This window comes from Pinus tabuliformis, chromosome 8 (assembly GCF_031772625.1).
Source record: "Pinus tabuliformis cultivar Carrire ecotype Pingquan chromosome 8, CPIR1, whole genome shotgun sequence".
Lineage (NCBI taxonomy): Eukaryota > Viridiplantae > Streptophyta > Pinopsida > Pinales > Pinaceae > Pinus > Pinus tabuliformis.
In genome coordinates this window covers 911999821-912027666 of record NC_142294.1, presented here as the reverse complement: position 1 = coordinate 912027666, position 27846 = coordinate 911999821, and the positions used below count along the sequence as shown (strand labels likewise).

Below are 27846 nucleotides of genomic sequence, written 5' to 3'. Positions count from 1 at the left end.
TACAATATACAAAATTCACTTGCCCAATCAAAGTCAAATCTGTCCAGTCAAACTGCAATCATAGGAAGCCCTAACCAGAAAGTCAACGTTGGTCAATGTGGCAAAATTTCTCCTCCAAATCAGCTCAATCAAACCCAATCAACTCGACCTCCAACAAAAATCCAAATCAGCGCAAAACATTCCAAAAAATATCAGTCAATCTCAGTGAATGCAAAGGTCAAACCTACGGTCACCGTTGGTCAAAGAGCTCAGAATGTCTCGATTTTTGTTCCCAAAAACGCGGCATGACCAAACAGAATATTCCCTAAGAAAAACACAGTCAAAATTGGTCAACTGTTGCCCAGTCAACACTGGTCAAACCCTCTTACAATTCAATCAATGCCCAAAACAGAAAATTGTAGACTGTCCTTTGCACGTGTGAAGAGAGAGGTTGCCCAGTTATGCGTACACCCAATCAGATGAGAGAGATAGAGAGATGTATGAGAGATGAGTGTCCAAATGAGGTAGATGCTCCTATTTATATGCAACGTTGAGGATGAATAGACATGTCTTTTGGGCTTCTGAGCCTACATTAGACTGTTGGTCGACCTTGACAATTTGTCCATAAAATAAATAAATTCATAATTCCATTTGTACATGTCAGAATGAGATGATCTTTAGATCAATCCTACACCTCTCGGAAAGAGGAATCCAATAAAAATATCAGTTGCATCATATGAGTTGTCCAAGGTGGAGTTTGGCCCTAGCTGCCAATTTTAACACTCCCTCTCAACTAAGGAGAACTCCACCTACCAAACCATCTGACAATCTATACCATCCTTGTCATCCCTGCTCTGCTCTACTGAACCATGAAGAAATAATGAAGAAGAAATGATCGAGAATGTATCATACCATTCTCCACTGACCCGAAGTCAATCTCCAATAATCGAGTGTACCATACTACTCTCCACTAACCTGAAGTCGATCTCCATTGATCCCAAATCAATATCAAACACCCTAGCATAGGGAGTATGGTAGTACACGATGCGTCCATCAGTAGTACTATGGTCCCTATTCTCATTTCCCTACTATTAGCCAGATGAAAGGTACTTCCCATGAGTCCCAGGCTGCATGGGTAGGATGTATCGACAAGAGAAGGTGAACCACTCATCCTGCTCATATGCCATAGGAGAAGGTGAACCACTCATCCTACGCATATCTCAACCATGATGAGGTATCACTAAGGGAAGGTGAACCACTCACCCTATGGTTACCCCAAGCCCCCCGGAGCTCCCAAAAATTAATATCCAAATCAAAAGAGACCCTCATAAGAGGGTCTCTCCACGACTCCAAGTCGTTCACGAAAGGTTAATAATTTGACCTACCCCAGGGGCTTCATAAGAATATTTGCGAGTTGATCATCAGTCCCAATATGATGAAGCCTTATAGCTCCCCATTGTACCATACCCCGAATAAAGTGGTCCCTGATATCAATATGCTTGGAGCGGTCATGAAACACGGGATTCTTAGAAAGATGAATCCCACTTTGGTTGTCGCAGAAGATCACGGTGGTATCCAGCACATGTCCAAACAGCTCACTAAAGAGCTTCGTCAACAACTTCACAGAAGGCCATACTAGCAGCGATATATTCAGCCTCAGCAGTGCTCAAAGCAACAGACTTCTACTTCCTTCTCATCCAGTATATCAAAGCAGAACCTAGAGAGAAGCATCATGCCGATGTGCTTTTATGATCCACCACACTGCCAGCCTAATCAGCATCAGAATAACCATGGAGCCTCACATTCTCAAGATTGTATCTCATTCCATGGGTGATTGTGTCTCGGAGATATCTCAAGAGATTCTTGGCAGCAATCCAATGTATGTGATGAGGTTCAACCATCAACTGACTCAATGTATTCACTACAAAACATATGTCTGGACGGGAGTTCACTAAGAACATCAGGGCCCCCACGAGTTGATGATACTCAGAAGGATTTCCGAAAGCAGGCCCAGTAGCACTTTTGCGTAACTTCTTGAAGTTAAGTTCCATCGGAGTAGTCACAGACTTGCAATCCACCATCCCAAATCTTTCAAGTAGCTTCACAATGTATTTTCCTTGAGAGAGGAAAATCTCACCTAGCTTTTGCCAGACCTCCAACCCTAGGAAATAATGCATCAGTCCTAGGTCCTTCATTTCAAACTCGGAAGCCAACTCCCTCTTACATTGATGAATAAGAGGGTTTGCACCTGTCAGAAAGAGATCGTCCACATAAAGTACCAAGATGAGAGGTTTGTCATTCTCAACCTTAAAGTAAAGGTTCGGATCAGCTTCACTTCTTGTAAAACCCAGCTTCATCAGATAGTTGTCGATCCTCTCATACCAAGCTCGAGGAGCTTGCTTCAACCCATAGAGGGCTTTCTTCAACCTGCATACATGTGTCTAACGATCTTGAACTTCGAACCCCTCAGGTTGTTCTACATAGACTTCCTCCTTAATTGAACCATGTAATAAGGCGGTCTTAACATCCATCTGGTGTAGATTCCTTCCTTGCGAGGCAGCAAGGGCTATAATCGAACAGATGGTGGCGTATCGAGCGACAGGTGCAAATATCTCATCGCAGTCCACACCTTCCTTTTGAGAGAAGCCTCAGGCAACAAATCTAGCCTTGAACTTTTCAGCACTTCCATCAGCTCCATGCTTGATCCTGTAGAGCCATTTCGAGGTGACAACAGATTTGTCCTTGGGTCTAGGGACCACATCCCAGACATCATTCTTCATAATCAACTCATACTCTTTGCTCATAGCATCCTTCCAAACTTAGTGCTTCACAGCTTCTTTGAATGTGCAAGGCTCAGACTGAACAATGGTGCTCATGGCAGATAAGTACCATTGGTACCTATTTGGCTTCTTACTTTCATGAAATGTCCCCCTTGGAGCAACATGTATCTCGGCATCTTCAAGAGTTTCCCTAAGCCATGAGGGTCTCCTTTTGAGGAGGAGGGCTCATGGGGAGGTGGATCAATGGGATCCATTGGTCCTTCAACATCGAGCATCGGCTCATCCTACAGTTCTCCCTACTTTCCTGAATCTGCTTCTTTGTCCTTCCCTAGAATAGGAAGGTTACTAATCTTTCCAAGGGCAACATCTTCATCAAAGGTGACATCATGACTTACCTCTTCTCTTTGACCAGGCACGTAGATTCTATATGCCTTAGAAGTTTCACTGTAGCCCACAAATGTTCCTTTTTTCCCAGATGCATCCAATTTTCTTCTCTTTTCTTTCGGCACATGAAAATATACGAGAATACCAAAAATTCTAAAGTGAGAAACATCAAGTTTCTTACCAGTGAAAACTTCTTTGGGAGTTTTGGGGTCCAATGCTTGATGAGGGCATCTATTTTGAATGTACACAGCAGTGTTGGCAGCTTCTGCCCATAAGAACTTCGGAAGGATTTGATCATGAAGCATGGCACGAGTAGCTTCTATAATAGAATGGTTCTTCCTTTCAGCAACACCATTTTTCTCAGGAGTATATGCAGTAGTAGTCTCTCTCTTAATGTCAGCTTCTCTACAATAGTCATTGAACTCATTTGATTCATATTCGGTTCCATTATCAGTTCTCAATATTTTGATCTTCTTCCCGATTTGATTTTCGACCAAGGCTTCGAAAGAACGGAACCATGAGAATGCTTCGTCCTTCTTCTTTAAGAAATATATCAAAACTTTTGTGAGATAAATCATCCACAAAGATAGCATAATATAAATATCCTCCCAAAGATGTCACGGGCATCATACCAAATAGATCAGAATGAACCAATTGTAATATGTCGATAGTCTTTCTATCACTTGAGGGGAATGGTCCCCTAGTATGTTTTCCTTCAGCACATCTCTGACAAACACTTTCATGTTCTACTTTAAATTCGGGTATACCTGTCACCATCTTCCTCACATCGGGTAGAGCCTTATAATGTAGATGTGCAAACCTTCATTGCCGTAATTCGGATTGAAGAGATGTGTCACAAGACATAGGTCCCAATGGGCTTCCTCCAACTTGATATAAGCTATCAACCCTGAATACAAGACTAAATGCTTCTTTGAAATTCCTTTCCAAACACATACCTTTCCATCGATGAATGCCACCTTAAATCCTTTGTCCTCCATCGCCGAGATAGATACCAGGTTCTTCTTTAGATTAGGTACATATAGTACTTCTTGTAGATGAATGGTGTTACCTTGATTCAATTGAAGAGTAACATTTCCAACTCCCTTCACAGGATAGGTGGCATTGCCCCAGAATGATTTCCAAATTTGTATCCTTTTCTATCAAATTTGAAAGAGCTTCCTTATACCCAATGAAGTGCCTTGAGGCACCACTATCAATCAACCAATTTCCCAAGATATCTGAAGGAGAGGCAGTAAAGAGTGCAGATATAAGATAAATTATTTTTGCGTATTATCAACAACATTAGATTCATCATACCTAGAGTTTCTTGATCTTTGGAGAGGTCGACCATTTCTATGTTGAGTAGAGGGAGCATTCCTTTTTCCTTTGTTGTTGAACCTACCATTCCTTTGATTGTTGTTGCCCCTGAAATTGTTGTTGTTGTGGTTGTCATCATCATGACGTGTATCCCTTCTATTAGGACACTCCCTAGCATAGTGGCCAAACTTGTTACAAATGAAGCATCTTCCCTTCCTTCCATTTTTGAATCCCGGTCTTCCTTGACATTACTTCTTTGAACCTGCATTGTTCTTCTTTTTAGCATGAGCGGAGAATGCAGTAGGATCATTCCTATTTGAAGGCATGTCCATTTCCATCATCCTTGTCTCTTCTTGAGAACATCTAGTCAACAATTCTTCAAAACCTAGAATCCTCTCATTCTTGAGGATAGTAGTGTTAAACACATGCCATTCACGAGGGAGTCCTCCAAGGGCAATGAGAGTGAGCTCCCTATCAGCAATAACTTCTCCAATTGAAAGTAGATCATTTTTTATCTCCTTATTCCTCATGAAGTTTCACCTCTTCCCTTCTTTATTCCCTTCTTTATGTCCTTCAATTTGTTCTTGAGAAGAAAGACTTGGTTTGCAATGCTAGCTTTGAACATGCCAACCGACATGTCATATATCTCATTTTGTTGATTTGGGGTAGCATCAGATGTGCTCTAGCCACGAAATTTGGTGGAGAGGTTGGGGCACATGAGATCTCCAATACCCAGAAAGGGTTTGGGCAAATTCTAAACAGATCAGGAGATATTAAAATAATTAATATTTTTGATGGAGTCTCTAAGTCTAAACTTAGGGAAAATAAAATATTAATGTGTATTAATATGAATCTGTGCTAGAATGGTCCAAAAGACATGTATCAAGCTAGATCTAATCTTAATCGTTGATTAGGGACTTAATCTCGGCCGTTGAGATGTCAACAGGAAAAGTATAAGAGGAGGCTTGAGGGTCACTTGGAGAACACACCAGATGATCAGTCATTCTATTCTCTAGAACAGAGTTTGCTAAGAGAGATAGAATCAGTGATCGGGAGAGCAGCTGAGAGGCATTGAGTACAGAGAAATAGAGAAAGAAGAGATTGTGACGAGAGAGCAGCACAGCAGCCAAGGAGGGTGACGCAAAGCCAACAAGGGCCATGCAAAGGCAGACAAGTGCCACGCAGAGCACCAGAGGAGCCAACGTAGCAAACGCAGAGGCTCCCAAAGCTGACGCAGGACCTCCTGGGGCTGACGCAGGCCTAGAAAGGCTGACACAGGGCCAGCGTGAGACAGAGAGGGGCTGACGCAGTCCAGATTGGGCAAACGCTGGGGTTGCAGGAGCAGTTTTGTGCTGAGGAGCTGCTGGAAGGGTTTTCCGAGGTTTCAGCCAAGAGATTTCTCTCAAACTGTGAGGTATAGCTGCTAAGGAAATTCTCTATTGGGTAGGCCACTTTTGGCACCCAGATTGTACTCTGATATTGCTTAACAAGAAAACCCTCAAATAGTTGCACCGGTTTTCCCACATTAGGTTTTTCTAGGGACATTGGTCCAAAAATAATGGTGTCATGTGGTGTGTGTGTTCTTGTTTCTTTTAGTTGTTGATCTGTAATATGTTGAGCATGCACTAGTGTTTATTTTCAGTATTTACTTTGTAAATAACTTGTTAAAGAAAGATAACAAGTAGGTAGGAATAAATCAGAAAAAGTGCATGAAGGGTTTCTAAACTAAGTAAACTTAGAAACTTCAACACCTTTCATGTGTTCAAATCGAAGACGTAAGCAGCTAAATGCTTATGAACATAATCCCTGATGATCTTCTTGGCTTTGACTTCACCTTTCTTGTACTTTGTCTTAGCGGCAGCCAGTGCATTTGAAGGAGGCTCAGTAATCTTTCTTTGCACATAGTCCATAACATCTTGCTCTTCTAAGGTCAAATCAAGAGACATCTTCCATGCATGATAATCAGACTTATCATGAAGCTTGTCATCAGATTTGAAGTAGGATGTGGAGGTCATTGAATCTTGTCCTTAATCAATAGATCTCAGTGATTGCTCTTCTCACTCTTTCTTCTGCTTTGTCTTCACCAAAGCTCCGATACCATGTAATATTCCTAACCCAGAATATTCCTCAAACCCCAGCAAAAACTCCAACCAAATATGTGCAAATGATATAATAACCCAGAAGTGATAAAATAACAGTAGAACAGCATATAATAATGTAAACCGGAAATATAAGCAGATACACAAGAAATGCAGTGAGAAATGCTAAGCCATTTTATTATACTGAGCAATAAATGAGTACAAGAGGTGATTAGACAGATGGCACCTCGACTTGCACAAGGCAAGTGAAGAAATACTCTCAGAATGACAAGAATGGCCTCTCTGCGTGGATGTTGTTGTTGTGTTGCTGCTGCTGCTAGAAAAAAAATGATGATTTGGGGCTGCTCCCCTCCTCGGAAAAAGCTGAAACTCTGGATTCGGGCTCTACTCAAGAAACCCAGAAAAACCCAAAAAGATTTCCTAGAATGGCCTCACACTAATCTACATCCCAGCTGCTCGAAAACTGTCGTGCTGCTGCCGCTGTAAATCGAATGAGGATTTGGGGCTGCTCCCCTCCTCAGAAAACGCTGAAACTCTAGAATCGGACTCTACTCAAAAAACCCAGAAAGCTTTTCTGAAAAGACTGACCCCCGAAAATCACCCCCTTGGGGTTCTGCGCAGTTCCTCAAAGACGCTGATGAAACTGCTGCTTTAGTGCTGATGAAACTGCTGCTGAAATGCTAATGAATCTACTACTAGAATGCCAATGGAAATACCTTGCCCGAGCAGGCACTCGAAGTCCCCAGGGGCTAAGGGTGAGATCTATGAACGGAGACACTCAATGCACTAAACAGTGTTGCAGACTAGCTAAACAGCCAGCATGCTCGAAGTCGAAATGACTATCACAAATGCTCATAACCGGAGTGATCCCAAATGAGGGGGTTCCTCTCTATTTTATAACCTCTGCCTCTCACAATCCCTAGGCTCACTTTCTCCTGCATGATCCCCTTCTTGCCATGTGTTCCTTCCCTCCTGTGCAGTCCCTCCATGTGTCTGCGTGGGCCCCATTTCTGCGTCCCCCTTTGGCCCCCTTGGTTCCCCCTTAAGTCACAACGTTGTGCTACCTAGGAAGTGACTTTTTATTCTAAAGTGAGTTATGTTCCCCCTTCCTCACTTTTTATTTACAAATAACTATAGAAGGCAAAAATCGAACAAAATCGAATATTCCAATTAGCCATAGCTAATTAGGAATATTACAATCTCCCCCGACAAAATGTTGCTTGTCCTCAAGCAACTGAAGTGATGGATGCTGTAAGATCTCCTCACTCTCCCAAGTGGCATCCTCATCCGGCAAATTCTTCCACCTCACCAAGAATTCCCGGACCGTCTTGCTCCGCAACCGTCTCTCCCTAGAGTCAATGATAGCCTTCGGCTGCAATACCAAATGCCCCTCATCATCCATGGGTGGTAGCTCATCCGTCACGGTCACATGCTGCCCCAATGCCTTCTTTAGGCAAGATACATTTAAAATGTTATGAATCTCGCTGCCTTGGGGCATCTCCAACTCATATGCAACCTGTCCAATCCTGCGTATCACCCTGTATGGCCCATAAAAGCGGGGCTTGAGCTTCTCAGCCCCCTTCTGCTTCAGCGATGACTGTCGATATGGCTGTAATCGTAGGTAGACCATGTCCCCTACCTCGAACTGTCTCTCCACCCAACCCCTGTCGACATACAGCTTCTGTTGGTTTTGCGCTATAGCCATGTTATCCTTAAGAGCTTGGAGGATATCCTAACTCTCTTGGATCCAAATCTTGGCTCTAGGAGCCTTGCTATCACCAAACATCACGTCAGCAAAAGATAAAGGATGATACCCATATAAGGCATAGAATGGTGACATACCAATGGACATGTGATGTGAAGTATTGTAGCAGTACTCCCCCAGATGCAACCACTTCAGCCATGCTCGCTACTACCCATTGGCATAGTTACGCAAGTAGCCCTCTAGCCACTTGTTAACTATCTCCGTCTGTCCGTCCGTCTGTGGGTGATCGCTGGTACTCGGTGTCAACTCCATCCCCACCAATCAAAAAAGCTCCTGCCAAAACCCGCCCATGAAACGGCTATCCCTGTCACTGACGATGGTCTTAGGAAGACCATGTAGCCTGAAGATCTCCCTGAAGAACAGCTCGGCCACCTGTGCTGTTGTATAGTGTGCGGATATGGCAAAGAAATGTGCGTACTTCGTCAGTGGATCAACGACGACAAAGATACAATCCTTGCCCTATACCATGGGCAACCCTGTGATGAAATCCATCGAAATACTCTTCCATTTCCCCTCCGAAATGGGAAAAGGCTGCAATAATCCTGTGGGATGGCTCATCTCTCCCTTGTTCCTCTGGCAAACATCGCACTCCCGGATGTGTTGGAGTACATCCTCCTTGAGGCCCTTCCATGAGAACCTCTCCCTAATGGCCCTGTAGGTTTTGGTAAAACCCTGATGTCCTACCAATGGGGAATCATGTGATGCCTGGAGTATCTTCTTCTCGAGCTGAGACCTCTTAGTCAAGAAGATTTGGTCCCAGTAGTAGATGATCACATCGACCACCCTATACCTGTCATCTGCCACTTGCCCATCCAGAACCTCACATGCAAACATGTCCTTGGAGTACTCTACTAAGAGTCGAGCCCTCCAATCTGTATCCAAGCTCATAAGAGACAACGTGGCTAGTCTACGTGAAAGGGCATCTGCTACCACGTTGTTCTTACCTTTGACATACTTAATGTCAAAGTCATATGCTTGGATCTTACTGATCCACTTCTGTTGCCTCTCCTATAGCTGCTTCTGCTCCAAAAAGAACTTGAGGCTGTTGTGATCAGTCCTCACCCTAAACCTGCTGCCTACCAAATACTGCCAGTACTTAGCCAATGCATGCATGATGGCCAGCATCTCCTTTTCGTATATGGAATACAACCTCTCGTGCGGAAGGAGCTTTCGGCTCTCAAATGCTATAGGGTGACCTCCCTGCATCAATACTGCGTGGATCCCCTCTCCGGACGCATCACACTCCAAAATAAATGGTTGCGTGAACTCTGGCAATGCAAGAAACTCCTGGATAGCCCGCTCAATCTCATCCCCATAGGCCTTGGGGTGCCTATAGGGGGTGGTCATCACGACCTGTATGCCTTGCTCAAGCTCGATGGTGTGCTCAAACCCCCAATCTGGTGGTTGTCCTAGTGGAATCTCCCCAAACACTATGGCATACCAATCAAGGATAGACTGTATCTCTGGGTGTACCGTCTGCCCTGTAGTTCCTGCCTCTGATGCACGTAGCTTCGCTACCCACTCTATGTCTCCCTTTCAGAACACTGCCTCCATCTGATGAGTCGAGATAGTCTGAGGCGGGATGTGTGTTGTCCCCGTATCTTCTCATGTCTCCTTGTATTCTCATCATCCCACTCCATCTCCAGGGTCTTCCAATCTGTCGTGGCCTTCCCTAAAGTGATAAGCCATTGAACACCTAGTATCATGTTGGTGTCCAGAATATCGACCACGAAAAAGTGGTCAGTCAATGTGTAGGTGCCCATTGTCACTGAAAGCTCTATAACATAACGAGCACACATCATGGTCTAATCCCCTGGGACCAAGACTGAAAACCCATCGAAGCTCTATGTCTGTATACCTCTCTACTCAACCATTTGGGCATCGATGAAGTTGTGGGTTGCCCCATTGTCAACCAAAACTGATACGCACTGGCCACGTACTGTCCCTCGTACGCGTAGCGTCAGATACTTGGGAACTCCCCGCAACGCTGCAAGGGCCCCTCTGGTGGGTGCAAAAGATGCACCACCTGCCGGTGGTGGTGGAGGTGGCAAAGGTCCCAGTATGGCACGGCTATCTCCTACCTCCACATCCTCCTCGTCATCCTCTTCCCCACTGATCTCGGAGAAGACCTCAATAAAATGTGCTTTACCAGTAGCACATCTATGTCCTGGTGCCCATGGCTCCTAACAAGTGAAGCACAACTTCTTCTTCTTCAGCTCCCTCCTGGCATCATTGTCAAGCTGTACTCGTCTTGGATTCCCCTATGGAGGTGGAATCCTCACATCCTTCCCCTTAGACTGAAAAGTCTGTCTCTGGGGGTAAGGTGTCTGGGTCCTGGGTAAGACAACCTGTAAGTACCGGGTCCTGCTGATAGCGTCCTGGAGCGTGGATGGTTTAGTGGATCGGACTAAACCTCGAAGTGGCTCTACTAACCCCTCGACATACATATAGACCCTCCGTGCCGTGGATAGGTCTAGTACCATCACAGAGACCCTCAAGAAATCTGCAATGTAGGTCTCTGGGCTCCCTGTTTGTTTGAGCCTTGTCAGCTCAACAAAATGCTGCTCTAGATCCTCCGATCAAATCGCTCCATCAATCTCCTGGTAAACTCAGCATATGTCGTCACTATGGAGTGCCCCAGTGTAACCATCCCATGAAACCACCAATCCTGGGCCTCGCCATCCAAATGTAATGTTGCCACCTTGATGACCTCTGCCTCCAACATCTGGTTAAGCTGGAAATAAATGTCCAGCTTCTCCACCCAAGACTTGCCGAACTGTTTGATGAGCCATCAAACGTAGGCAAGTGGAATCTACTCACTGCACGGTGGGTGTCACCATCATGGTAATGTCGGTACCTTCTGTGATGGTGGCGGGGTCTACTATCCTGCTGGAGCTGAACAAAATCTCTGAATGAGAGGGCTTCCCTGAACTCCTGCCCATAGGCCTGGTAGTCTGCAAAATAATCGCCCATATGTCCGGGCTCTGCCTCCTGCTGGGCTACAGCCCCCGTGTCCACTCCTAAGAAAGTGGGCATGGTAGAGCGTGTAGGGGCATGTGAGGCCACCTGTTGCGCAGTATCACGCTGCTCTGGCAAGTGATGGGATGCACTTGATCCCTCACCAATCTGGAAAACTTGTGGGCTCTCACACTGTCTGGCCTCTATTGCCTTGAATCTCTGCCCCATCACCTCAATCTGCCTCGACATATCCTGCACTGATTTGAGGAGCATATCCGCAAATCTCTTCCCGTCCTCATCTGCCATCTGCTCTGCGTCCACTACAGGTTCCTCTTGTTCTACGTCTGCCACAGGGACATAATCTCCCTCTCCGTAGGTATTCTCCAACCTACGCCCAGTGTCTCTGTATCTCTGACCTCTGTAACAGATATAGGGTTTTTCCCCCGGTGTCATAGATTGCTAGCTCCATAGGCTGAGCCAGATCTATGCTTTGATACCACTGTAATATTCCTAACCCAGAATATTCCTCAAACCCCAACAAAAACTCCAACCAAATATGTGCAAATGATATAATAACCCAGAAGTGAGAAAATAACAGTAGAACAGCATATAATAATGTAAACCGATAATATAAGCAGATACACAAGAAACGTAGTGAGAAATGCTAAGCCATTTTATTATACTGAGCAATAAATGAGTACAAGAGGTGATTAGACAGATGGCACCTTGACTTGCACAAGGCAAATGAAGAAATACTCTCAGAATGACAAGAATGGCCTCTCTGCGTGGATGTTGCTGTTGCTGTTGTGTTGCTGCTGCTGCTGCTAGAAAACAAATGATGATTTAGGGCTGCTCCTCTCCTCAGAAAAAGCTGAAACTCTGGATTCGGGCTCTACTCAAGAAACCCAAAAAAACCCAGAAACATTTCCTAGAATGGCCTCACACTGATCTACGTCCCAGCTGCTGGAAAACTGTCATGTTGGTGTTGCTGCTGCTGGAAATCGAATGAGGATTTGGGGCTGCTCCCCTCCTCAGAAAACGCTGAAACTCTGGAATCGGACTCTACTCAAAAAACCCAGAAAGCTTTTCTGAAATGGCCGACCCACGAAAATCACCCCCTTGGGGTTCTGCACAGTTCCTCAAAGACGCTGATGAAACTGCTGCTGAAATGCTGATGAATCTACTGCTGGAATGCCAATGGAAATACCTTGCCCGAGCAGGCACTCGAAGTCCCCTGGGGCTAAGGGTGAGATCTCCGAACGGAGACGCTCAATGCACTGTTTAGTGCTGCAGACTAGTTAAACAGTCAGCGGGCTCTAAGTCGAAATGACTATCACAAATGCTCATAACCAGAATGATCCCAAATGAGGGGGTTCCTCTCTATTTTATAGCCTCTGCCTCTCACAATCCCTAGGCTCACTTTCTCCTGCGTGATCCCCTTCTTGTCGTGTGTTCCTTCCCTCCTGTGCAGCCCTCCATGTGTCTGCGTGGGCCCCATTTCTGCGTCCCCCTTTGGCCCCCTTGGTTCCCCCTTAAGTCACAACGTTGTGCTACCTAGGAGTGACTTTTTATTCTAAAGCGAGTTATGTTCCCCCTTCCTCACTTTTTATTTACAAATAACTATAGAAGACAAAAATCGAACAAAATCGAATATCCCAATTAGCCATAGCTAATTAGGAATATTACATACCATGTTAATTTTAGATAACAATGGTATGTTCTATGCTTAAGAGCGATTTACTTCAATTTTTCTCATTAGTCCAATATCAATTTCTAGATTAGCAATCACAATGACATGATAGTAAATGCAGATAGAACATAAATAAAAACAGTAGAAGACAAGCCAAGCCAAAAGGACACAAGATGTGGTGCACGCCAGGGACAAACCCCAAGGTGGGGAGACCCTTTGATCAGTTCTTATTATTCTTCAAAAGTTCAGCAAAGAGAGTACAATATACAAAATTCACTTGCCCAATCAAAGTCAAATCTGTCCAGTCAAACTGCAGTCATAGGAAGCCCTAACCAGAAAGTCAATGCTGGTCAATGTGGCAAAATTTCTCCTCCAAATCAGCTCGGTCAAACCCAGTCAACTCGGCCTCCAACAAAAATCCAAATCAGCCCAAAACAGTCCCAAAAATATCAGTCAAACTCGGTCAATGCAGAGGTCAAACCTGCGGTCAACGCTGGTCAAACAACTCTGAATGCCTTGATTTCTGTGCCCAGAAATGCGGCCTGCCCAAACAGAATATTCCCTAAGAAAAACGCAGTCAAACTTGGTCAACTGCTGCCTGGTCAATGCTGGTCAAACCCTCCTGCAATTCGGTCAACACCCAAAACAGAAAATTGCAGACTGTCCTTCGCACAAGTGAAGAGAGAGGCTGCCCAGTAATGCGCACACCCAATCAGATGAAAGAGAGAGAGGTCAACGCCCAAAACAGAAAATTGCAGACTGTCCTTCGCACATGTGAAGAGAGAGGCTGCCCAGTAATGCGTACACCCAATCAGATGAGAGAGAGAGAGATGTGTAAGAGATGAGTGTCCAAATAAGGTAGATGCTCCTATTTATATGCAACGTTGAGGATGAATAGACGTGTCTTTTGTGCTTCTGAGCCTAAATTAGATTGTTGGCCGACCTCGACAATTTGTCCATAAACGAAAAAAATTCATGATTCCATTTGTACATGTCAGAATGAGATGATCTTTAGATCAATCCTATACCTCTCCGAAAGAGGAATATAATATCAGCTGCATTATATGAGCTGTCCAAGGTGGAGTTTGGCCCTAGTTGCCAAATTTAACAAGCATTTTTGTTGAGTTAAATTCCAAGAATTTGCAATTTTTTTCGTTCGGGATATTACAGCAAGTGGTGAACAAGACAGAAATGCAGTCCAGCCTTGAGACAACCTGATGGACAGCTTAATTTTCCTGGTAGTCTGTGCATTCATGTGCTGTTCTAAATCAGGAAGCCCAAAAATAAAAATTCATGTGCTGCTTCATGGACTTAGATTTTAAATAAAAATTCACAAGTAAAATCATGAAAACGCAGAGAAGAATATTTTTTTGAATATCTGAAGGTGTCATAAATAGGACATTCTGACACATTAAAGCTACAAAGCCATTATAATATACCTGGACCAAACATAAGCTGCATTTCCTTCTGACACCAATCCTTCCTTGCCAGTAGAAATTGTGGCCTTCTCCAAATGTCTAATATTTATCGATGATCTAGATGATGTGACTACCATCAATACAGAGAGCCAGTTCTTCCGAAAATCCTGCAACAAGGTCAAGTGAATATTGCATGAAAAATATTATCGCCATCTAAAGAATACTCCACAGTCAGCTTTTCTATGTATAGACTCTTATCAAATCACTATACAAATGTCAGATTAAAAAATAGGGTAGAAGGTAACAGTACATCAATCAAGTAAAATCATATTTTTTATGGAATTATTCTCAAGCAAAATAAGGATCGTCAAGACCCATCAAGAGTAACAGTCAAGACCCTTTCTGTTATCAAATATAGAATTCTACTTTTGTCTGCTTAGTGCTAGCATAGTTGGAATTTCAAGCTAAGGTGATAAATGACAGGATGATTCTATCACAACATCTCAAGGGATACCAATTACAATTTTTGGTCCAACGGATTCAGTGGACACATCAACAACAGAAGAATGTTCTAACAACCATTCTACTCATTAAGCATACATTCAAGTTGGATGCCAAATCAGCATCCTGCAATTTTATTGTATATTAAATGGAAAAATCAGACTACATATATCAACATATGCCCTCAGGCTTTCACAAGTCCCAAAATCTCAATTGAGTTACTTCCTTCTATAGACAAGCACCCTCAATCCACTGTTCCTCTGCATGTAGTCTGTATTCTCAGACTTCTTCTCTCACTACTGTAACCTGCAAACTCCACAAATGCTCTTCCTCCTTCATACCATTTGGCAAATTGGCTACTAGCATCAAATCGCTCAAGTGCCAATCCCCTTCATGCATTAATCAATTTGCTTCATCCTCCTCTTGACCTCTATGTGCCTTTTTCTCAATGGCAACGCCCCTTGTGGTCTGTTCTGCCTTCTCTTTGAGGTACAGCCTCCTTACAAAGCAATCCTGTTTTGGAACATTCTCTTTCTTGATACCAACTCAATTCCCAATCAAAGCCATTCTGTTTTCTCTGGGAACCAATGCAAAGCCCTTCTTTTTGCATCCTTATATGGTTCCACTGTTTGACTTTCGAGCTTCCAGTGAACTTAACCACTATGTGGCAACAAGTCACATTCACTTACATCGTGGCAATTACATATCCAGCATCTTGCAACTCCCAATTAATAATACATTCTGCAGTTGTTAGTCTTCAATATGATTGTGCACAAGTGATATTGTCCTCTTGCATACAAAGAGGAATGTTGACATTGGCATCAGCAAAACATCAGCAAGGGTCCAGGAAAGAAAGAATTGGAAAAAATGGAAAAATATCAGTAAAAGTCAGCAAACATCAGCAAATTTTTATATATATATATATATATATAAAGCAATAACAAAATCAAATAAATGCATTGCCACGTAGATATGAAAACAGAACTAATCTATAAGATGTATAAGAAATATAGTGCTACATAACACATCAACATTGAATCATGTCCTGAATCCTGAGTCCTGACTCAGCCTCAAAATCTAACCAAAAAATATAATAAATACATCTTATCACCATGAGTCATCTACAATTAAATTAGATACATGAACTAGTGATTTCTTCTACCCCTTTTCCTTTAAAGGAAAAATCCCTGGGACTGGCATTGGTATCTGGCATCCTCTAGAAGAAGAAGTAGGAGGTAGACTCTAATATCCTCTACTGGTGCCCACACTACTCCCAAGTCCAACTCGCTCTGTCTGAGTCCCTAAAGGTGGTGGTATCACTTCCTTCTCCTCATCTTCCTCCTCCTCTATCTCTCTCCCCCCCTACTATGATCTTCGTTTCCTCCTCTAATTAATGAGGGAACAATTCCATGACAAACCTCTTTGTCTCAACCCTCCATGCAGCAATGGTGTAAATCCCATCCAATGAGATGGTGTCCATGTTAGGTGTTTTCTGAAGTTGTCTCACCCACAATCATAGATTGCAGTAAAAGTAGACCATTTCATTAAGGCATTGGGACTCCCAGCTATATGAGGGTCATAAATTATAAATTAATGGTTATAATACATATTACAATTACAGGGTGATGGAGCATAAAATAATAAATTATAATTTACAATGAATTCAAAATTTAATTTGAAATTTTTTAACCTGTTGCACTTTTTGATGTGTAGTTTTCTTAATACACTCCAGTTGCGCTTACATCTTGAGCTACATGTTTGGTTGAGCACCTTGTTACCCACCACTAGTCGGTGACCTGGGGGTAAATTTTTCTCCTAGATTTGTCTTTAGCTAGCAAAGGCAGCCAGCAACCCCAACAACCACCAGTGTAGTTGATATTGTGCCAGTTGATCTCCGCTCCCTGAGCCAATCATCTGTCTCCTTGCCCATCTCTATCGAGATCGTATGTTTGAAGGTGGACCTTCCAATCCTAAAGGTACATCTTTCATTGTGCAATCGAGTGCTTATGCTTGTTTTTCCTAGGCACACATAAGTATGGATTATTGGGTGACTTGCAAGGAGGTGGTGTTTCAACTATAGTATTGTTCCCTCACCTCAAATGAAGGGGCTTAATCCTCAACCCTAGTCCCGTGGGATCTCCTTTATTGGCTTATAGCTTTAGGACGGGCACTAGTATGGAAACCCCAATTTTAGTAGCGTGGTCCCATTTTCCCATATCATATTTTTCACTCCCCTCCGCACATTACATGTCCTATTTCATCATCTTCCCTCTCTGTGTCCACATGACCACTGTGTTGATTTTCTTGTGCAATTAGGGTTAGCAAATATTTATGAAATTCTGAAAATTACTTTTGACGCAGACCTTCTTTTATCGTACTTCAATATATCATTCAACAATTATACTTCAAAAATAAGATCTATTCTGACTTTCCAAACTTTGAAGTTTGATGCTCCCTCTAGCTCGATTTCGGATTTCATGGAGTAAGCAATAGGAGACAATATACAAGGACTTTAGTAAGATGTTCTCTCTAGGGTTTCTGCAAAAGTAACCTCAATATACCTTCCTTTCATCACCAAGGCTCTGATACCATGTTGATTTTCTAGTACAATTACGGTTAGCACAATATTTTTGAATTTATGATAATTACTTTTGATGTGGATCTTCTTTTATCTTACTTCAATATATCATTCAACAATTATACTTCAGAAATTCAATGGTAGAACAATAGAGATCACAATGCACAAAAGAGAGACAAGATTTACCTTGGGAAAACCCATTACAGGGAAAAACCCAGCAACCTTTTCAATAGAGAAATTATTCTTGTTCAATAAGACACACACTTAGACCTATGGTCAAACCTGGTCTTCTCCTCCAAGCCAAGTCACCCAAACTGATGTTCGACTTCATTATGCCTGCCTGATCCAGAAATTTCGGCCTTCAAGCAACTATTCAGTAGCCCAGAATTTCAGCCCCCAGAAACTGCCCAATAACCTAGAAAATTTTGGTCCCCCTGCAATAGAATCCCAAAAACAATGTGAATCATAGAGAGAGACTTCTATCCACATATGTGAGTTGATGAGAGAGGAGAGAGAGAAACTTGGCCTTCTTTCTTTGTCCTTCTTCGTCCTTCTCAGTGTTGCGGGGGAGCGCCCTCCCCCCCCTCGCTCCCGCTCCCGATCCGCGCTCCGGGCGGGAGCGACTCGGGAGCGGGTCGGGAGCGCGCTCCCTAAAAAAAATTTCGCTCCCTGCCTTTTCGGGAGCGTTTTCGGGAGCGTTTTGCCTTTTTTGCATTTTTTTTTTTGTAGTAATGTTCAAAATGCAATTTTTTTTGAAAGAAACAAATAGTTTTTGAGTGGGACAACTTAATGATCAAGTCTAGGCCCTAGTATTGATATGCTATTCATGGTAATGTTAAATTCTTAAAGTAAAAGTGACATTTTCTTTAATTTTCATTTTCATCCTTTTACTTAAATTTTTAACATTACCATGAAATGACTCAGGATGTTTGAGAGTGGTTTCGTCCTCATTGGATTTCATATGGAGAAAGTAGAATTTTAGATTTCATTCAAAATCCAGCAGACTTATCAGTTTTTCAGGATTTCAGGATTGGGGGATTGCAATGTTTCCATTGAATTTTATCATGTATTAGGGTATGGAACTCATATTTAATCAAGAGTACCAATCCCTCTATGTACCTTGATGTTAGTGACATTGGTTGTCGAACTCCTCTATCATGACCCTTCTAAAAATGTACGCATCACTCAAACAAAATCTTGACTTGACAAGCTATGCTTTTTCTATCTTATATTAATGCTTAGAGGGTGATATTAATGACAAAAATCCCTATACAGATACAAAGGTAATGACAAAGATACCTCTGGATATTAATGCTTGGAGGGTGATATTAATGACAAAGATCCTGATTTTGCAACAAGACTAAAAAATTAGACATTTCTCGTGGTGGCAAGAGGCCCAAGCATAAGAAATAGATAATAGATTTACTTCTCTTTTCTAGTTTCTAGTAGCTTTTATAGCTACTGACTCTTTCATATTTATTATGATATTTTTTTAAACAATATATGACAATTTAAGTTTGAAGTTGGCAATTATAACTCATTAGTAATGAATTATGAATATGATGCTTCATGAAAGTTGAAAGTTGTTTCATTTCATTTCATTTTATAACATTTCATTTCATGTTAGATATTATTTGTTGTAATGGTTACACTTAGCTTACAAGTACAACTTTGGTGATCAATGATGATAAATGTTATATATTGAATTTTGAAAGCTTGAAACTTTAAGATTGATGAATCATGAGACTCAATATGTTGTATGTTACTATGTTACTAACTTGCGGACGTGGTTGATGAAGATTATAACTTCTAGATGATTGTTGTTATATGGTTCAATCTATGCTTTTTTATGTTTTTTATATCTAATTCATCATTCTACATGTTTTTGTTGACATATATGTATCAAAAATTAAAAAATATAAAAAATATATATATTTTTAAAAAATCGCTCCGGGATTCGCTCCCAAACCGGGAGCTTCTGAAAATGGTCGCTCCCGCTCCCGCTTCCGCTCCCGCTCCCAAGTAACATTGGTCCTTCTTGACCTCCTTCGCTTACCCAGAAGTTGTCTTAAGATAGGGATGTGAATCTGCCAAAAGAGGAGCTCGAGCTACCTTTAGATAGTAGTATGTCTAGCATGATAGACGTGTCTCTTGGCCAAGGCCGACTTGACTTGGAGGGAAGCCGACTTGACACTTTTTGGAGCCAAATATTAAGTTTCAAAAATTCAAATTTACATCTTTTAAGAGACGCAATGGGACTTTGACTCAAGATAAATTTTTCTTTGACTCAAGCATTCATAAATATGCTTTACAATGATAAATATAATTAGATCACGTGACCAAAAGTACATTATGAAGACCGACCATAGTTACAAATTCAACACTCCCTCTTAACTAGCGAGGTATTCATAATGTGTTAAAATTGTCAACTAGGGCCAAACTCCATGTGGGTCTACTTATTCATGGCAACTGATATTTTTCTCAGATTCCTCTCGTCGAGAGGTGTAGGATTGATCTAAAGATCATCTGATTCTAACATGTATTCATGGAGATATGAATTTATTTGTGTTATGGGACAATTCGTCAAGGTCGGCCAGCAACCAAATTTTGCCCACTGGTGCTCAACGTTTTAGTATAAAAGGAGGTGGCTTGCTAGTCATTTGGACACACTCTTCTTGCGATCTCTTCCTCTCCACTTGTCTTTGGGTTTTGGTGGGAGGAGAGATCCTAAGAGATACGTTGCCCAAAGACGAGTTGCCCTAGATGCTGCCATGGGTAAGAAGGATCTACGCAGCTCTTAGAAGATGATGCCCTAGCTCTACGCATGGCCTAGATCTAGGATGCAGTCAAGCAGGTGACTACGATATGCTGGTTGCAATAGCCCTCAACGCAGTCATGATGAAGCTGCCCTAAACGCAGTCAAGGTGGAGACCTAAACGCGACCTAAATGCAGTCATGGTGAAGACTTTAACGTTGTACACACTGCCTTATGTAGGCCCTAAAAGAGATCCCTAATATGCTATTCTAGGCCGCATTTTAAGGAGGGTTTTTCATGTGCCCTAACTGCTGTGAGTGTAAGTCCTAGTCGCAGACCTATTGGAGGAGGACCATAGTCTTAACCCAGCCACAGAGAATGAGAAGAGTTGGTCGCAGTCCTAACTATCAAAGAGAAGACCAGACGCTACCTAAACGCATTCCATGGAGAGGCCTTGACACAGGCAAGAAGACACCCTAGTCTTAGCTCTCAGGAGACCATCTTGGCAGCAGTTGGAGAGGATCCTATCAGCCATTAGACGCTATAAGGAAAGATGATTGTGTAACAATAAGGCTGATAGGAAGTCATTTTTGTTCAAGAGTAAAGATCGTTGGGTTGTCTTGCTATTGGGCTAGGCCAGCCGCCACAGGCCATAGCCAGCAGCATAGAGCACTGAAGTTTGATATGACAGCATGTTTAGGTGCAGCACAGTATGGTGCAGCACATGATGTAATAAGATGCAGCTTGGTTGTATTTTCAAACATCAGCATGGTTGTATTGACAGTATGTTTAGATGCAGCATACTTGGATGGATGCAGCATGATAAATTCAGTGACTAGTGTGGGCAACATGGATGCAGTACAGTGTTGCACAATGGTACAGCATGGTGATGATGGGCATGTAGATATAGCAGCAGCACGATGCATTGCAACAACTTGATGATGATGAGTGCAACAGCTTGTTGATGATGGGAGCAGCATAGTGCAACATGATGATGTGGTACTGCTCAGTGATGGGAGCAGCATAGTGATGAAGAGCAGCTCAGTGATTGGGTGCAGCACAGTGACGGGTGCAGCATGATGATGAGGTGCAGCACAGTGATGGGTGTTGCATGGTGATGGAGTCACCTTGGAGGATCAGTTGAAGCAGTATGCCTTCACCTGAGTTCAGATCAGCTGCCTCATGTGCCATCTTCTTAGAGAAGATCTCTGCTCTTATTTAGATAAGTCAAAATGTTGACTTCTAATGTATATGTACTATCTCTCTCTCTCTGCTGAACTATTGAAGAACATATAAGAAGAATTAATCAAGGGTTCCCCACATTGGGGTTTGTCCCTGGCTGACACCACATCTTGTGTCCTCTTGTCTTGGCTTGTCTTCTGCGATTTATGTTTATGTTCTATCTGCATTTTACTATCATGCTAAATGTGATTGCTAATTTGGAATTGATATTGATCTAATATGGAAAATTTATGTAAAATTTGCTATCAGCATAGAACATACCTAAAATTAACATAATCACTATCATAGATGTTCTCATATTGAACATATTTCTCTAAAGAAAAGATTATCCATTGTTACCAGTATCATCAACTATCATCAGCATCCACTAGCGGCCATATCCGGGGCGGTACCAAACCCATGGCAATGTCATCAATATATTACGACTCACTAGTCCAGAATGATCGTTCCACGAATCCCATGGCCACCACCTAGGCCAAAATGTTGAGACCCTCAACTAACAAGCACTCACTCACCCTCATGAGCACTCTGGGCTGAGACCTCACTCAACCCTTTCCTAGATGGCGATCGGGTCTAGATGTTGAACCAGATCTCACTCCACCCTACCCGGTGTGTCATCAGCGTCTCGGACCTCACTCCACCCTTTCAGTGTGTCATCAAGGTCCAGATGTTGAAGGAACTCACTCCACCATGCTCAGTGTGTGATCAAGGTCCAGGACCTCACTTCACCATTTCTGGTGTATGACCAGGGTCCTCCTCCAACAGACATTCACTCAACACTGTCTGTTGAGCTCTCTGGGTGTCTTGGACCCATTCTCCCTTTCGGGAGAATGCCCATCCGTGCTGCAGACAAATCAACACTCCCTCTCGATGAGAGGGATGATCTCCACGAGTCCTAGCTTGTCTCTAAAGTACACGAACTTGTCCCTTGGCAACGGCTTCGTCAAAACATCAGTTGTATGCATATCGGTGGAGATGTACTTGAGTCGCATTACTCTCCACTACACCATGTCACAGATGTAGTCGTACTTGATCTCAATATGCTTCGACATGTCATGGAACATGTGGTTCTCTGAAAGCTTCACATAGCTTTGATTATTGCAGTGCATCACCATCGGTTCCAACTCTTGGTCAAATAGTCTTGCAAACAACTTCCACAGCCATATTGCTTCAATAAAAGCCTCATTGGCTGCGATGTACTTTCCTTCAACAGTGGTGAGTGCTATTGACCTCTTCTTCCTGCTTATCCATGATATCATAGTGGATCCCAAACTGAAGAATACTCCCAGGGTACTCTTCCTATCTTCAGTAATTCCTTCCCAATCTGCGTTCAGATAAAATTTCCATTCATAAACAGAAGATTGCCATGTAAAATTTAACAACATAGAACATGAAAATAACAAAAATGAGCAAAAGGAAATCTCAACTTTATTTATAATACATAAATTGGGGTTTTACATGTCAAAACAATTGATATAGCTAAAAGATAGAACTGGCCTCAAGAATATGCTCCAATGTTGCCCTAGCCCTCCACAAAAACTGAATAGAACTGTCACTGTTAAGCTCTTTTGTGAATTTTGGATGAAAATTTTGGATCAATTCACTAAGGGTACATGGGTGCTCGCCCGATCTCTCTAAATCACCGAAGGGTTTCCGTCCTAGGGCTACTACTGAAATAGAGAACCGGGTTCTCAAACCTCCACAAGAAGAAAATACAAATCCAAGATGTCCTCCAATGGCCTCTTTCTCCTCTTTTATAGATCTAATGGACCCCTCTAGAACCTCCCATTTTATTATTATTTTAATTGTGGAGCACTTTTCCCTCTTTTATTTTAATTAAAATATTCTTTTTAACGCAGGAAAAGGGTAAATTGGTCACCATGTCTCATCAGGTCACTAAGACTCACATCTAACTATCCCATCATGTAGATCTTCTTATTCTGGTTCCAAGGAGCTATTACACTAAGGTGCCCATGTCAAGTATTCCTCCCACAATGCCACCTTCAGGCCCAATAATAACTTTATTTTCTAAAAGTTGTCAGAATGCGCCAGAACGAAAGGAAAATTGTGCAGGTGATGATATATATAGAGCGAATGCCATCAGGCCTCATAGAAACTCCTCAAAACCCCTCCAAAAGCCCCTGGGCCCACTGATGACACCTCCTTGCACCTGTGACCTATCTGCCCCCAACTTTGAAATTCCATGCTAACCATGTCACCAGAAAAAAGGACGTTATAAATCCTCCCACCCTAAGATTGCTTTCCCTCCAGTAATCCAAACCTGTGGACCAATCTGGTGGCCCAACGCAACTGAAACACAATGCCCGAATCCCATACGAACCACTTAGTGATGTTCTTCCTATGTGTCAACCCATCATGAAGAGACCCCACAATGCCTGAATCCCAAACCGATCTCTGACTGTACTTGTCATCAACCAATCCTCCTGGATCCCAATGCCACCATGGCCAATCATCGCCCAAGTCCCATGGCTTAGATTGTGCTCTGTCTCTGACTATAGTTGTTCCTCCATAAAGTGAATACCAACTCATCAACTCTCTCCAATCCCATCTATGCCATAGGCCGAGTTCAATTCCACTCTGTTGATGCTAGGCTAGTGCTACTGAAATACTGATGAACGGTCTATCCACATCCCATTGAAACACCTAGTAACTATCTCATCTGAGCACCCCTGCTATATTGTGCCCCAGATTAAGGTTGATACCCCATCAAAAGCATACCAACTCATGATCTCTCGCCAATCCATCTTGTGGGAAGAATCAAATGCATAGGCAGTTGTATATGTGATAAGTCCCTTATGCTGCATTGTGCCCCACTCATGCAACCCCGCTTGGTCAATCAACAATATCCATTGAGAAAACCCTACCTCTCCCCGTAATGGGTACAAGTGGCCGAACTGTGCTGCAAGCCCTATCTATGTACTCCTAGAGAGGGTTGCTCCCCGAAAGTACTGTAGCTCTGCCAACTACTTGTGCAAGTACCTGCACCTCATCAGTGGGTCGGCCCAAAGAGGGATGCACCACTAACTCAAAAAGATCCACCCTCATCGGGCTGGAAACTCTACGCTCCTCCAGTCTACAAACCTCCTACAAAACTATCCTGTCAGACCCTCGCACCTTTTGAGGACATGTGTCTACAGATCCTACCACCTTGCTAGTTGTCTGTACATCTACCTGCTCCTCATTAATGTCTGACCCCAAGGGTGGCTGCCCATCCTCCTCCATCATGGGCTCAATATGAACCTCCAACTGGCTCTCCCCAAAAGTCTTATCATGCATAATGTGTGCATCCTCCTCCCCAGCTGACTCATGCTCCACCATATGCTGCTCATGTTGACTCATCACTGGTGACTCATCATCCTGAATGTCCACCATAGGGTCCACTGACGACTCATCATGCACACCCGAATATAAATTTGGCTGCTTGTCAACAACTCCACATGACTCATGCGCCCTAGAGGCATTCTCATATGAACCCATGGACTCGTCCAAAGAAGAATCCTCACCCTAAAAGTCAGAAGGAACCTATATCATCTCCCCAGTGTCACTCAAGCATGAGTGATCAGGTCCCCAAGGTCCCTTGCAAATGAAGCAGAGACCCTTCCTCCTCAACTCATTCTTGCTACATAATCCACCAAACTTGAGCAGCTCCTCCCTAGTCAACTGTCCCCTGAACAACCCAATGTTTTTCTCAACCAACCTTCCAACCAGTTCATAAGCAACAAGTGAAACCAGTTGTTCTCTCCTCCAAAGGGTCAACAATCTAGAACATCTATGTTGAGTTGAAGAGTCTGTCAATCAAGACCCCAATAACTCAACAGTGCTTGACTCAATCAAGACTATGACTTAATTGAGTAATGACTTTGACATCAATGCATAGAGGTTGACAACATCTGGAGGTATATACGGAAAACCCCAATCTCTATTCAGAACAACTCAGAAATATGGCGAAGCACTGAACTAGTGGTTATTTTTCTCAATCAAGAGTTTAGTCGAACTGTTCACATGCAACTGTTGTAGGTGTCTTCCTTTAATCTGAGACTTAAGTATACATTCAGAGAGCCGACATTAACTCTTAAGAAGACTTCAAAACCACAATTAGGTGTATGTGCTAATTTTACTGATACTAGCCACCATTTCTCACTGACTTCAGAAATTACATAACAGACTTTTAGGAATATATAGTTATTTCATGAGAATAAAAGACAGTGGATATAAAAACCTAGTAAAAAGTGTTCAAGAAGATTTGCTCCAACATTAGATTTGCTTCAGCAGTTGTTCCAGGTATTCTATGCTCCACGCAGCTCAGGGATTGATGCCTCAAGGATTGATATCTCCAAGTGGGTGTCCATTGTTGTAGGAATAAATATACACTTGCCTTCTGCCAGCAATTCAGACCATCAACTAAAATAGATATTCAATTGTTCCCACACAGTCTTAATTCAACGCATAGCATTTATTACAGGTTATTCAAGCCAATTGCACCAAATTGTTTCTCGACGTGCTTGTCTATGCATACCAAGTCCCGGTCACTATTAACTGCAATTCTGCCCTTGAATTGCCCAGAATTCAATTCTCTGTACACGGCCTTCCAGATGGGAAATGCAGACTCCAATTCTCTGTACACGGCCTTCCAGATGGGGAAATGCAGACTCCGGAAATTTCATATATTCATTGACACATCTTCAGAGTCCGCAAGTGAGATAAAAACCCAGAATATGTACATGGGAGTACACGCTCTGAACGCTGCCTTGCAGGCAGTGATAAGAGATTCGCTGCATGCTCATGTAGTGGTTTGTCAAGTGGAAAACACTCTTCTATCCCAATGCCCAACTCATTGAGCTACAGAGAAGGTTACTACAACTCTAACATGGCATAGTTGTCGGTCCCTTCACACCCAGAATGTGACTACCATCAGTATAGGCAGCTGGCAACCTGAGAATAGCTCTCAACCTTCATCAAACTTGCTTTCGGAAAATTTTTATTTACTTGGTCCTCCCTTAATGCAACAATCTGTCCACACGACTTGACTCCTAGAAATGGCTCAGCCCTTCACTGTCTGAATTCATTCTACATGCCTTCAAACTGAAATGATTGGCCTCTCTGCATTCAGATTTCTTTTCTAAAACACTGCCTATTAAATTTGCTTGAAATCTTTGCCTTCCTCTAGATGAATTATGAGTAAATTGTCTAGAAATAAATCTTGGAACACTCGTCTCCTTCCAAAATAATTGCGGCCTCATACAAGAGCAATCAACCTCTGGAAAGAAGGTGACTGTTCAGCTTCCTCAAACGTGTCCTTCAAAGATTTCTGAAAATGTGATCTTTCTATATACCAATCGCGCAGCAACTTAGGTCGGCCCATTTACGGATCATATGAATCCCTCAACACATGCATGCCACTGAAGAAACAACGTTGACCCACAACTAGTGGATTTCCTGCCCTCAACCAGCACTTTGACCCACAACTCGTGGATTTCCTGTCCTCGACCTGCACTTCGTTTCCAGATTCAATACCACTCCACTTCTTGTGAATATTTTGCAGTCTGCTCCTTCAAAAATTTGACGGCTTGAAATTTGGCTTTGAGTTAAGTCACGGCTTTGAATTATTTGGCTTTGAATCAAATTATTCGGGCATGATAATTTCCACGACCCCCTTCAGACATTTGTAATAATCAAATTATTTGCCCCCAATAATAATCAGTTGCACATCTTCTTAATAATCAGCCCCCAGAATGAACAATGTGGCTCCTGCATGCCACTCAGCGCCTCAAACAATTCGGCCTCACAATAGTCACGGATCCCACCTTGGCTTTATAAATTCGGTTTGATAATTTGGGCCCAAACAATATATTCGCCCAAATACAAATTTGGCCTTTCCAACTTTCATCTTTGAGATCAATGCTTCTTATAGTTTTGACTTTCTAATTTGTCGAATGATTATTAAGTAACTAACAAAATCAAGGAAATTTGCACAACACTTCGCCACAAAAATTTGTACAATAGTTAAGTCTCCAAAAAAATGATGACATTGGTTACTTCAAAATAGACCTTTGATAATCTACATTTAAACCCTCAAGCTGGCAGGAACACGAGCTCTGATACCACTGTAATGTTCCAAATGGAACAATTTGGGGTTTTCTTGAAGTTTTAACTCAAAAATACTTCAGATAAAATTTTCATTCATAAACAAAATATTGCCATGTAAAACTTAACAACATAGAACATGCAAATAACAATAATGAGCAGAAGGAAATCTTAGCTTTATTTATAATATATAAACTGGGGTTTTACATGTCAAAACAACTGATATAGCTGAGATAGAACTAGCCTCAAGAATCTGCTCCAATGCTGCCCTGGCC

At 42.6% G+C, this 27846-nt stretch overlaps 1 protein-coding gene across 2 annotated transcripts in view; it reads right to left on the bottom strand.

The window, feature by feature from the left end:
* GRL (transcription activator) overlaps positions 1-27846 on the bottom strand; it is a 380056-nt gene that overhangs the window by 73314 nt on the left and 278896 nt on the right. For both annotated transcript variants that reach the window (XM_089373054.1, XM_089373053.1), the window contains one exon: positions 14412-14557. In XM_089373054.1, the coding sequence (XP_089229180.1) occupies positions 14412-14557 (146 nt within the window). The remainder of the gene's footprint in view (positions 1-14411; positions 14558-27846) is intronic.